The 13,944-nt window shown below is 38.2% G+C and overlaps 1 protein-coding gene across 1 annotated transcript; it reads right to left on the reverse strand.

Annotated features, from left to right (window-relative positions):
- Positions 1-572: 572 nt before the first annotated feature.
- On the reverse strand, positions 573-11,486 carry LOC106180468 (putative cytochrome P450 CYP44). Its single transcript, XM_086995807.1, has 10 exons — positions 10,790-11,486; positions 8,873-9,101; positions 7,671-7,861; positions 6,838-7,039; positions 5,484-5,596; positions 5,279-5,343; positions 3,874-4,040; positions 3,208-3,286; positions 2,444-2,603; positions 573-2,105 (listed from the first exon to the last, which is right to left on the reverse strand). Exons 1-10 carry the CDS (start codon positions 10,989-10,991, stop codon positions 1,936-1,938), a joined length of 1,578 nt encoding a protein of 525 aa, XP_086851933.1. The 5' UTR covers positions 10,992-11,486; the 3' UTR covers positions 573-1,935.
- Positions 11,487-13,944: the final 2,458 nt, after the last annotated feature.

Genomic DNA, 13,944 nt, shown 5'->3' on the forward strand with positions numbered 1-13,944 from the left:
TTTCAGTAATAAAAGCGGGCCTCTGTTTCAAGCTTGTGAAAACAAACGTTGTAATTTTAATTTAAAAAAAAATTATTTACCACCAGTTTCTCTTTTTCTAATATTCGAAATCTCCAGAACTCGCGTCCTCTATCTTCAAATAATATTAACGCTCAACAACTTCAAGACTATGATAAAAATAATCATATTTTTAAATTGTAACTTACAAAATATATTTCTCTCTTATTGTTTTAACCAGAGTCTTTCTATGGTATTCAAAAATTATTCTACTTACTGGTACTTTCAACATAAAAGATCATCTTGAACACACACATACCCGCTTGGTTTTAGAGAGAACAAAAGCGACTGGTTTTTTACTACGATAAAAATATTTTTTCTCTGAAATATAACCAGATATATTGCAATATCCTTTGTAGTTCTACCAGTATAATGTGATTTCTAGCTCACCAGACATATCTAGGTGACAGGCATTGTTTCAGTGTGATGCATGCGTTTCCTATCCTTTTTTTTTTTTAGAAAACATGTTGATTTTTGAGATGACCACTAACTAACAAATAAACAGAGTCAGAACACAACAAGCCTTCGGTCTTTATTTTTTAATGACGTCATAAGGTATTTTACTGTGGTTCACAGATTGGCAATGTTAGTACGGTGAATTGTTCCTTTCGGGTGTGATACAATGTGTAATTCATAACTGGAAACTGTTCGTATTCACGCGTGTAAAGACAACTCAAACTTAGCAGCAATTACAAATTATAATTACAAATTATAATATACCGATGTCAAAGGCTTTTCTGATGTATGGCACGCGCCCTCAGCGTCTCTGCAGGGGCCGCACCTGAGATTTTTTATTAACCATTAATTATCGCGTACGTCCACTGCTCCAGTCTATGGAAATCGATTAAAATGGCCTTCCTTGGCAAGGACCTTACACCCACTGGAAGAATTTCATTGGAATGTTGAGGCCTAATGCCTCCTCGTCCTGAAACAAAGTTTTTGGTGGCTAAGGACCTTGTTTCCCGTGGATTTGCCACTAATTGAGGTTCGTTAGGGGTGGAAAGGAAAGAAATAGTATTGATATGTTAATACAAAGAATCTCAGAATGTAACAAAGCATGAGGTAAGGACAGTCGTTCTATTTTATGAATATTTTCTTATTTGAATAATACACACACTGGACAATAGAAGTGTCACCCCCTGAATCAGAGTAATCAAAGTTATTAACCTGAAGAGGCGCAATATAAGCAATGTCATAATATCGATACAGTTGAATTGTTCAGTCAGAACCGTTTCTTTTGTGTATAAAAGGATACCAGGAGCATATCATTCCACAATCATTTATCTCCCCCAAAGTATTGGTTCAGTAGGAGTGACTCTTCTATTGTCCGGTGTGTGTAATTGTCATATAAAACTAAGAAAATAATTAATTAACCCGAAATTCAAGACAGATATCCTAAGTGGAAATAAATACTATCATTACGTATTCCTTTTGTGTCTCAGAATTGTATAAAACGCATGTCTTGTTCTAGTTTGGATCAACTTAGATTCCAGTCAGGATTCGAGTCACTCGGTCCGTCGGTAAGGAGACGACAACTATTTTCCCACCAAGATGATGAAGCTGATTCTACTTGTTACTCTCGTGGCTGCCAGGTGAGATGTGGAGAGAGAGAGAGAGAGAGAGAGAGAGAGAGAGAGAGAGAGAGCAAGACATGAGAGAGAGATGTGTGTTGAGAGAGCGAGATTGGAATTGAGAGAGAGAGAGATGGGAGTTGAATTTGGTCAAGAAAAAAAAAACTGGTTTTCAAAAGAGAGCAGCATTTTTTTCTAAGATGTAAAGGATTGGAGATTACGTTATAACCAACAAATAGAACCACACTGATAACAAGAGCTGTAAGTCACTCATGATTCACTTGGCTATCGTCCAGTCTTAGATATCTCATTGCTGCATCTCCTGACGCTCAATAAACTTGACCCTCGCCGGACAGTCTGGCACGTGCACAGAGTGGAACTCCTGCCCCATGTCCACACTGCCTACCCACTGCAGGCGGTACCTCTGCAAGGTCTTCACTAGCATCACACTCAGCTCGTGCTCGGCAAATCGTCGACCTTCAAGAACAAAGACAATATATTTGGTTAAATATTCCAAGAATGAAAATGGAAAGAAGGGAAATGGAAAGAGAAAAGAGAAGATAGAAGCAAGATATCGGGCAAGGGAAAGAAGAGCAAAAAAAAAAAAAAAAAAAAAAAAATATTAAGAAAAACGGAAGGAAAAAAGGGGAGATCAGGCCAAGAACGGATGTAAATCATCAAAACCCAAGAAGAAAAGAACAAATATCGAATATACGTGTGAATTTCAAAATAAGTCCCACACACACGCGCGCGCGCACAAACACACACACAAACACACACACACACACAGAAACAGAGAAGGATAATCTCCCAACCTAGGCACATCCGGGTTCCGTGGCCAAACGGCAGCAGCGTGTACGGGTTATAATCCTCAGAGGTGTTTTCTCGAAGCCATCGCTCAGGTTGAAACTGTTCAGGAGCCACGAAATATTCTGGGCTGTGGTAGAACACGAGGCTGTTCAGAGAAAGAATCGTCTGTAAGGAAAAGGCACAAGAATGATGTATTAGTATAGATGGCGCCACGGCTTACCCGGCCAAAATGTATAAATCAGCTCTTCGTTTATGGAGAAATTATTATAGCTTTAAAACTTGGTTGGTGTGCTTTTAAATTTTAAGTTGTACTTTACAAGTTGTACATAATGCTGTGACGAATTATTATTATCATCACTTTAAAATTATTAACATAGTTGCCATGACCACAATTAATGGACCATGCAGATATCGAAAACATTGTAATCCCCAAAGAAATGATAATAATATATGTGGCAAATTGTTCCAAGAAATGACAGAGATCTCAGGACAAGGCTACTGTACATTCGAGAACCAAATTTCACAAAAAAACGTTCAACGAAAAATACCGTTCATCACAAGGTTGTCTTTTATTGTTTGTCATTTCATATCAAACACTATGTTGAGGCGTCCAAATAATATCATTAGATCTCAAATAGAAATTCTAAAAAAAAGAGTTTAGTAAAGATCCACTGTGTAGTATTACGCCACTGTCAGGCAAAGAAGGCATTAAACACTTTCAAATATATCTTTATAAACATTCTTTTAGTACGTGCTAAGCTGGTTATACCCCCTTTGGTATATGGTATCCACCAACCACCGTGTCCTGCTGCGGAATTCTGGTGAGTTCCACCGTAAGAGGAAAAAACCTGTAACAGAAAAAATATGACATTTTTAAGATAAGCCGTTACAGCACAAGTGTAAACTTGCATTTATGACAGCAGAGACGCACATTTAATTCAAAGTCAACACACACGCGTGTTAATTTGTGCTTCAAGCGGAAGGTTATATGATGTGATTTCGCTTAAGTGAATAGAATGCAATACTGAGTCTTATCACTTTAAATAATTTGCTAACCACTAACTCGGCATGTGTGAGTCATAATTTGTTATTCATCCAGAGTAAAAAATTGTCACATATTTACAATGAATATATTATTCTAGGAAATACACTTGCTATATAGCCTCCCTATATTCATCAAAAGATTAAAATTTTGGCATGCATAAGAAATTTTGACTTTTTGATTCATCAACATTTGGAAATGCCTTGCATGATATATTCCCTGATGAAATCGTTTGTCATACGCTGAGATGTTGTGGTGTGAAAAAATATGATTTTATCTGATGTACGAAGAAGCTATCATTGTACATTTTCTAGTCTTTTATCTATAATTGCAAAAGGCCTATTACTATAATACTGAAAATAATTATTGTGTAAGATGTATTGTTTCACAGACCTGGAGGTTTCCTTGAGAAAAGCTTTCATGTACTTCATCTTCTTGATGTGGTCCTTTCTCACATTTTCTCCTCTCGGCACGATTCTCTCCACTTCCTCAAATAGCTTGTCTTGCACGTGACTGTGCTTTGAAAGCGTGAACAGATTCCAAATCAAAACGGCTGGTGTCTGGAAAAGTTGTTATTATACGGACGTCAAAAAAAAAAAAAAAAAAAAAAAAAAAAAAAAAAAAAAAAAAAAAAAAGAAAAAGGAAAAAAACTAATTTTATTGGACTTTGTATGGAATGGAATGACTTCCAAATCTCTATAACTGAAAATTGATGAACGGAATGCAAGAAAAGTGACATTAACGTCAGAGATCGAATTCAGAACAGCGGACTAACAGATCCGCGGATCAAATATGGCCTACCTACTTGAATGCTTGTTGCGTTGGGAATCTATTCAGTGTCTAACCAGGAATTAAGCGGCAAGCTATTTAGTTGTTCGCCATATTTGATCCACAGATCTGTTATTCCGCTGTTCTTAATTCGCTCTTAATTGAACCCTCGTACATGTGAAAGAGGAGTAGTTAAAAACTCATACCGATGCAGCGGTCAATCATGAAAATTTGCCAAATACGTAAAATCTCTCAGTAAAGGGTAATCTGCAGGTATACACCATTATATTTTGATGGTTTAAGAGAGTATGGCTGCATTCACAACGAGTTGAACCATGGCTCTACAAATCCACGAACTAAATATGGCGGACGTACATGAAAGAAAAACCGCCTAATCTTTTAATAGTCTCTCCGTCTCTCACACGCCTCCCCACGCGTCGTCCCTGCGGGGGTACAGTCATTAAATCTCAGCTCCATTCGCCATGCGGAAGCTACCTGAGAAATATTAAGTCAATTAAACTCGTGGTGAAGAAAAAAGCTCTTCTGTTCTATTATCTTTCAAAACAGAGACGAAAAAGGAATAAAATTAAATATGATTTAATAATTCTCATATTTCAAACCTTTTTTTCCTTCGATCGCCTCCAGCCGCCATGCTTTCTTCACCACGAATTTAATTGATGAGCATGCGCACTTAATATTTCTCAGGTAGCTTCCTCATGGCGAATGGAGCTAAGATTTAATGACTGTACCCCCGCAGGAACGACGCGTGGGGAGGCGTGTGAGAGACGGAGAGACTATTTTAATAGTCTTTTAAAAAAGATTAGGCGGTTTTTCTTTCTTGTACGTCCGCCATATTTAGTTCGTGGCTTTGTAGAGCCATGGTTCAACTCGTTGTGAATGCGGTCTATGAGTAGATTTACAAAGTTTACTCTGTATGTAATACAAGTCTTGCTAGGAGAAGTGTAACGGAAGGAACGCTAATAATTAACGGAGGGCGCGCAACCCCCCTTCTCCTCTCATTCGTTCTTACCGCAATGAGTCCATCGAATACCATATCCAACGACAGCATGCCCCACTCACTGTACGGGATATCACCTGGAATGGGTACGTCATGATTACTGTTTGAATATTATCCAATCACAGTTCGGTAAAATGTGTGTTCGTTCTAATAAACATGTAGAGAGCGCCGTCTATATATTTGACTGGTGCATGTAGCACCGCGTGTAAGAGGTTACCTGAACGGGACATTACATGTCGCAGGAAACTATATTTGTCATCTGGCAACTGGTTTGTGGCGGAGAGGACCTTAATGTCATCGACCGCCCGGTCTAAAAGTTTTTGCAAACCCCTGATCAAAAACATTGCAAATATTACTTTGATATATACTAACAATATAAAAAAAAATAATAATAATAAGTCGCGCAGATTTGTAAATAAGAATATAGTTTAATAGAGTCTTTTCCACGAAATCGTGAGCATGCGCAGTGCGCGCCATTTTGTGAGGGACTGTTTCCCAGGGGGAAAGAGTAGAAGGGGCCTTCGGTACTTTTGTAGTATGCCCATCCCCCCCCCTGTAACTTTCTGTAACTTTCACTTTTCAAACAGTTTTTTACATTTTATTGTTTATCTATGTCAAAGCTGTTGAAATAAAATGCTTTTGTAATTACCTGTGGACTTTTTATTAGTGTTAATCACGTTTAATCCAGCCCATTAAAATACAAAGTTAGAATCTTCAATTTACACCCGCAGTCAATAACTTGCCGCATTTTTGTTGGCTAACTCTAAGGTAATTTTATGTGAACAAGTAGCTCATAATAATTTCACAGAGGAAATCTAAGTATACAATGTATCAATCCTATGTTCACATAAAATAAGGTAGAGTTAGCCAACGAAAACGCAGCAAGCTGCGGTTACATTGTAAATTTTCACATTGTATTTCAATGGGGTGGATTAAACGTGATTAAAACTAATAAAAAGACCACAGGTAATTACAAAAACATTTTATTTCAACAGCTTTGACATATGTGCAAAAGACACTGTAAAAAAATGTTTGAAAAATGAAGGTTTCAGGAAGTTAAAGGTTGGGGGTATACTGCAAAAGTACCGAATGTCCTATCTTTGCTGTCGATTAGGTACGTTTTTAGTTCTTTCATTGAAAAGTCATCAGGTACTTCTGCTAAATTTCTATTCCAACTGCTCGCATAAATGTGTTTTCGAAAAAAATCAGGTGTTAACATGTTACGAAACTTTGAAAATTCAGATTGAAATGAGCACTCCTCGATATGGCGTCTGTCGTGTACACTCCACACTTTCCCCCTGAAACTTCAAATCCCGCAAAATCTCGCGTTCCCACGGATAATTTAGCGGAAGTCACGTGACCGTGGAAAAGCCTCTATTCCGATTCGTTGCTTATAATAAGAGAAGGAGAAAATGTACCTTCTATTTACTTATGTATTCAATCATTTTGTCGTCTCAGAGTACAGGCAAGAGCACACAATAAGTCAGTGAGATAACTTCGAGTATGTAACGTAAAAAATAAAGTATGTGTATCTTTGTTAGTGAGTAGGGTGGTAGAGAGGATGTATTTACCCAAACAAGTAATCCGCACTCTCTACCATGGTATCCCACTGCGCAGTTCTCACGTATCTGTACAGAGGAAGTGAATAATACAGGCGCGTGGCACTGCGAACGACGGTTTGCGTGGCCTCTATCATGGAGCGGACGTCAAAGAACTCGTTGACCTCATTATCAAAGAAGCCCGGATGTGTCTCAAAAACATTTCTGGCAGTGGCTGGAAAAATTGAAGCATAAATGAAGGGAACTTCGAAGAAGAACAAATTAATGTTTTAAGATAATCCATAAAAGAGGGTTATGCCGATCCTTAGGTATATTTCTTACTTTTTGTTTATAATTTCGCTGCCCCATACCAGCATTTATGTCTAGTTCTGTACCTATTCACTTACGCCATTATTCGAAGAACTTCTATTTATTAGTTGTTGCTTTGAATGGATCCAATTATGGGTAGTGCAATGTATATATACTTACCGTGTTGTAACACTCAGACTATAGAACTACAGTAGTACTACTACCACCGATGCCCAATACATGTACTTCTATTGCTGCTGCTGCTGCTGCCCTTGTACATATACTACCACAAATACTACTATACAGCCAAATTTTAAAACAACGTATTTTAGGTCAAAAAATATTACTTTCGAATGTAACCACTGGTCCCCGTGACAAAAAAAAAAAAAAAAAAAAAAAAAAGCTTCGTAAAATGCTGAACACGCGCGTTATTTGTGTTGGGACCAGTGGCTAGATCGTAGTGTTCCCAAGTGGGGCGAACTAAAACTTAACAGAATGGCTAAATTATTTCAAAAACTATTTTTATTGCACGAATAGCGCTGCATAGTCATACTTACATTTAAGGTGCCATTTAGCAACTTCCTCGTAAAGGTTCGGGACTTCTCCGTTTGCTGTCTGAGTGTCGGGCAGTCGTGTCAGGAAATCGTCAGCAACTTCATTGATAAACGGCAAATAATCAGCAACGATGTTTGGTCGCAAGATGTGGCTTTGCACCAGGCCACGCAGTGTGTGCCACTCTTCTCCGTTGCTAAAATAGGGATTTATAAAAAGTGACCGCTTTATGTCTGTTTCTGTTGGATCGGTCCATAAAAGCACAAACAAGACCACCCAAATAATTTGGAAAATTCAACAAAAAGGAGAATGTCTTAAATTAGCTCACAATGAAAAAAGTTAAAATTAAAGTTATAGATGCAATGTAACAACACAGAATACATTTCTTAATATTTTTAAATTTTTTCATTGCAATAAGGTACCCTAGGTAAACAACACCAGCTAAAACAAAACAAGTCACTTTCCATCGCTGAAATATAGGTTGAACGGTGTATTTGTCCTACCGGTACATATTAACTAGTGGGGCATGCATTATCAAAGAATAATCATTTAGTCCTATTGAACTGCTTACAGATCGAGGGACATGATCTCATTGTTGAAAAACATGTTTTCATAATCCAGGATTCATAATGCAAAATTGGTTAAAGGGTTTAGAGTTCAGTGTAGGTGCCACTGGTATAGCGTTTTGATTGATCTCACAAGAGCCATTTTAGTTCAAATCAATTATCGAGAAAGAAAAATAAACAAGAGACGAGCCTATCCTGTATTTGAACGTCATGATAACGTCCTTTATCACGTCACGTGATGGGTTTTGTCTCAATTTTCACGAAATAGATATAGTCCGAAAAACTGTTCTTAACGTAAAGACCATTAAACAAACCTTCCAACTGATCATGAAAAGAATACTGCCACAATTGTTCATTATATGCAGGAGACACACAGCTTTTAATCAAGACATACACATACATATGTTTGAAGGGGGTACATGTACCACCGGCTTTTCTTTAACTAAAGTAGACCACATTTCGGTTTAAAATTTTAGAAAAAATAATCTTGGGGCTTAACCCTTTTTAAAAACTATCCAGGCTCTTTTTATATTGAACATACTAATAATAAAAAGAATGCATGTTACTCAATTCGAAGAAAGTAATGCTCCTGGACTATTCTACACATTAAACTAGTTTAAGGGGGTAATGTACTTTCTTACACGTTGCCAATGCCAGGCCCAATTCTTCTCCATCTTCTGTAGAACCCTAGTGCCGGAAACAATGGATAAACGTCCGTCTGGACCTGGCTGTTACGCAGGACACCACAGATATCGTCCAGGTGAAACAGGTGGACAAACGTGTCACCTGATCTCGTCTCCTTGACAACCGGGCCGTAATTGTCATGGAAAGACTTCAGGATTTCCCGCATTTTACGGTAATCATGAGTTCCTAATCAATAATAATAATAATAATAATAATGATAATATTAATAATAATAATGATGATGATGATGATAACGATACCTGATAATAGTGATCACCTTAACTCTTAAACTACGTGCTCTTAGACCCCGTTCCCATCCCTAGATTAATTTAGCATCTCAAAGGGGTTTCTAGCTTTAAGAGGCCCTGATGTCTGGAAAGCCTATTGAAGCTGTTAAGGTTGGATTATCTATCGTTTAGCAGCTATTCATTAGGTGTGCCAGACATCTAAGCCGCTTAAACTGAAAGCAGTTTAGCGATAATCCTCTAGGAGTTGGGGCGATCCTGCTACATCGAGCGAGGTATGGGAATGGGGTCTTATGTTTTATGTACATGTAGTAACTGGTGCTAATTGCTTACACTGTATACCTGCATTTAATAAGGCCTTTTTATATAGTCTATGAAATATTTTCTATAGAAATATTTTTTCCTGAACCTTTGTCGGGGCACATAAAAAGATGATAATCATGTTACAGTGGTAATTTCATTTATATATTGTGTTGATCATAAGTTAATTGACAAAACATACAAAACACTCAATTCAACCAACCAAAGTCGCGGACTACGACCACAAGACCCTTCGACTTGTGCCCCTGATTTTCGGCAGACCTGGTGAAATCAAATACGAATAAGAAATGCCTGTCCATTTAAACCTCACACATATAGATTAGTATGATATATAGACCTATTTTTCACATGACCCAATTTTTGCTATTTTAATTCTAATGGGTTGCACATGTACAGCTGGATAAGACGCGTGAAGTATTGAATAATGGACAAAATGGAGGCGTCGATGAAAATATTTAAAATAAAATATTTTGTTCTGTCTTTTTTCCCATGCACATTTGAACACATTTTGCTCCTAAAATATTGAACACAAGTGAAGAATTGTAAACATTACTTAGCGGCCAGAACAATTATAAGAGGAAAGAATAACAATAACCGTTAAATGGATTGCACAACCCTTATAGTTGTACCATGTACAAACATATCATACATCAGACCGTGAATACTTGTATTTTAATCCTGGATCACTGACAAGCAATAAATCCATATAGTATCTCAGTCAGCTTATGTGTATTGTACCTAAATATTAACACAACTGAGCTATATGTAGGCTTAAACGATCGAACCTAAATGACAAAAAAGGACCTTGGTCTTGCATATATACCACACCTGTTGAAGATAAAAAAGGGGGTTCTTTTGAAACTTTTAATCACTTTTGTCTCCACCAATTAAATGTCTCCAATTTAAATGCATGATATAAGTTAATTTTTTTCTGGGAAAAAAGATACAATAATAATAAAAACGCGCGTTAACTACATACATGTTTAGTTTTCTTCCACTTTTGGTTGGAGTTCACAACTAAATACACATGTAAGTACTTCTTTTTCATGCAGAAAAATTCTTAGTAAATGCTTGTAGTATTTGGACTTTTTACAGTAAAATGCTTAAAATGCGGAAAAGTTGAAGGGAACTTTGGTCATGAAGTCCAGTGAAATAGAAATACCATCAGGAAACAACGTGACTGCGGAAATGCTGTAAAATATGGATGTTCGTTTTAAGAAATTCACTCACTTTCCCTCACAGATAAGAAAAAAGATGTTTATTCTAATGGCGGTAAGGTGTGAAGAAGTCACTTTTCCCAATACTTACCTGTCATGTAATCAAAAAGGCTCCCGAAATAAGGCAGCCTTCTTGGTCCAGGTATTTCTTTAAAAGATTTCACTTGGCTGCAGTCCAAAACGGGATTGTGGTTGTCCTTTTGGCTCGATTGCATAAATTTATACGATGAGCATGTCCTTTTCCTGTGAATGTTGATCAATTGGGCGGCGAACGTTGTCCTGAAGTTTGGCATGATGCGTTGTAACTGATACAAATGTACAACTATCGTAAATAAAGTGAAATGTACCGGCAGAGACGAGACTTAATCTCTCCTTGGCTGTATGTTTCCCTAGAATAAGCTATTGTTCACGCACCATAGAACGGCGCGCGCATCCTGTATTTTTATAAGGGTCAGAAAACTTTTTTCCTGCTCATTCCAACCTTTCATGAATAGCAGGTGCGGATCCACACCGCGATAGGCTGGCTTCCTGAAGCCGATCGGGATTTTACAAGAGCATCACGACAGTCGTCCACTCTGGGTTGTCCATGTTGATATTCTTAATAACTCCCGTGAGCCCGGAACAAGTATGTCGTTTACACCTGTGTCAGTTCACAGTTGTCGCTTAGGGACCATTCCCAGACCCTATCGTACTAACAGTGGATCGATCTATCTCCAAGAGGATACTCGCTAAATTGCATTCAACTTAAGCGCCTTAGATGTCTGTCACACGTGCTGAAGCTGATAGGGGGTAATAAATTATCGTTTAGCAGCTTCAGTCTGGCGCGCCAGACATCTAAGCCGCTTAGGCTATAGCAATTTTGCGAGAAACCCTCGGAGATGGATCGATCCTGTTAGACTGAGAACCCAGTCTAGGGCTTATTACGCACCTGGCTGTCTTTCAAACTATTTAAAGTATAATTACTTCAGTTGTTTGTGTTTGGTTCAATTGTTTGTCGGTGTCACAGGGATGGCATGATGCGTGATGATGGGGGTGGGGTGGGGGGGGGGGGGGAGTTGGAACTAACCGACCAATTTGCCATGAAAATGTCAGCTCTGAATTAAATTTCGATCAAGATTCTGTAGTTTCTCACGCAGGGTCAGCGTGTGTGTGTGTGTGTGTGGGGGGGGGGGGGGGGGGGGCGCTGTCCAGCACAATCTGACACTTTTACAAGTTACCAGAAGAAGTCTGCGTGTATAATGCTTGTATATTACAAACAATACCAAGATAGCACTTTCCCCGCGGCGGTAGTTGAGTCGATCGTTGTCGCACTGGTGATTGCTGTTCGTCTCGCGAACGTCATCTTGTCCCGTAGTTGACAACATTAACTAGGGTGTTCTGAATAGAGTATTGCTAAGATCCAAGTATTGCTACGAAAGATATCATATGTGCGCTCAGTTCCTTGTAGTGAAGAAATTGAACAGCTAAAAATTTCATTATCATGTATATTATTATACATATTATGCATTGTTATTATTATGTATATTTGTGTTGTCTTGGTCTATTTCTGCTACCAAGGAATTATCGCCACTTTTGTCTACTATATTTCCTGTTTAAGTCTATGTATACTTGAAACTGTATTCTATGATAATTGTTGTCTACCAGCATTGCACGTGTCATACATGTAGCAGCAAGGGAATATGTCCGTAATTTGAATTAAATGCATATTGAAACATAGAAACAAAGAAATAAAGTTCCTCTAGAACTGAAGAGTTCTGCTTTACTCAGCTCGTGAAATATTGACAAGGAAACATTACGTGCGAAAAATTTAGGCATATTGATGTGATTAGGAAAAAAAGTTCTATTATTGTAAATTTTTTCATCGTTTTTGGTCTCCTCTTTACTCAGAGCAGACAGCTGAGTATAGCAATAACTTAGTGCTAGGCTACTTTCATACACTGTAGTACATGCGAGTCCCACTTTGATCTTTGTTACTTGAAGTATGCTAATTTAGCAAAAGGCTTTCATGTAATTCCCTTTGAATGTATTTCAAAAGACAACTGGATTTTTTCCCAAAAATTTCCTCTTTTTTAGTTCCAATTATATAAATGTTTTCAGTTAAATAATAATAATAATAATGATGATAATAATAATTGTGATGAAGGTGATGAAAAATGCATTTATGTAACTACATGTGTCGAGATTTGGAATTAAGACCGTCGGAAGAGCGCCCCTGTGTAGCCGATGGAAAAAATCTCTCCTCGCAGAAACATGGGCTTCCATAATTCCAAAAACAGCATCAAGAAGAGGAGACAAACACAAATCATAAATTCGATTATAAATTAAAATATGAATTTTGAGGCGAGAGCGCACATGGTGCTTTTTCAGGGTGCGGGGGGGGGGGGGGAGGGGGGGAGTACACATGCATTCACGCATGGTGACTTAAGCGCTGATACCAGACATGTATGTAACACAAAAGAGGAGTCTTTTTAAATACCTCATAAATACTGCATTTCATATACGGACATGACGGGAATGGTAGTCCGCTAGGAACCGTAGTCCGCCCCCCCATTACTTTGTACAGGTGGCATTCGTCCCATATACTAACCCCAATACTCGGACTAACCCTATCCCGTACAAATCGTATCGGACCCGGACTTTCATTTCAGGACTACCATTCCTGTCACAATGGCGACTGTGCTAAGTTTCCAGCATTCTGAATCCAGAGACAACAGATCATGCGCTGTCAAACATACAGAATTGACTGTGTATAGTTACGCTAGGGTATGACAGACAAAAAATAGACCAAACATGTTTAACACATATCCAATGTTTGCAGTCTTTACCTGGACAAGAGCATGAACGGGGAAAGAGAGTCAACTATAAAGTCAACTCTAGTTGACACGGGGACTTTGTTCTCAACTCCCCGAATACTAAGACTGGGTTCCCATACCTAGATCGATCTAACAGGATCGATCCATCTCCAATGGGTTTCTCTTGGAGGCAGCGACGGTCCATCGCCACATTACCTTCTTCTAGTTGAATATTCAGGGAGATATTTTGACCCTCAAAACTCAGGTCAATGTCGAGGTACTATCTGGCTGCAGGCTGCGCTAGAAGTCCGTTACAAAACTATTATACACGTATCTCTCTCAAACTTTATATTCTGTACATCTATACCATTAAAGAAACCCCTGGTATGAGAGGGTAATAGAACTTGAAGAATTTGTGCCACATCCGTAGGGTTTAGTTATTGCTATATAACCA

The sequence above is a fragment of the Lingula anatina genome, chromosome 9, assembly GCF_051362555.1.
Source record: "Lingula anatina isolate TDL-2025a chromosome 9, LinAna3.0, whole genome shotgun sequence".
NCBI lineage: Eukaryota > Metazoa > Brachiopoda > Lingulata > Lingulida > Lingulidae > Lingula > Lingula anatina.

Bases quoted from the DNA above. Each gene is read 5' to 3' on its own strand.
- LOC106180468 (XM_086995807.1), bottom strand. From the start codon at position 10,991: ATGCCAAACTTCAGGACAACGTTCGCCGCCCAATTGATCAACATTCAC. The intron at 9,102-10,789 runs GTAAGTATTGGG...ATTATTGATTAG, and splicing joins CCTTTTTGATTACATGACAG to GAACTCATGATTACCGTAAA. The intron at 5,344-5,483 runs GTAACCTCTTAC...TACCCATTCCAG, and splicing joins ACATGTAATGTCCCGTTCAG to GTGATATCCCGTACAGTGAG.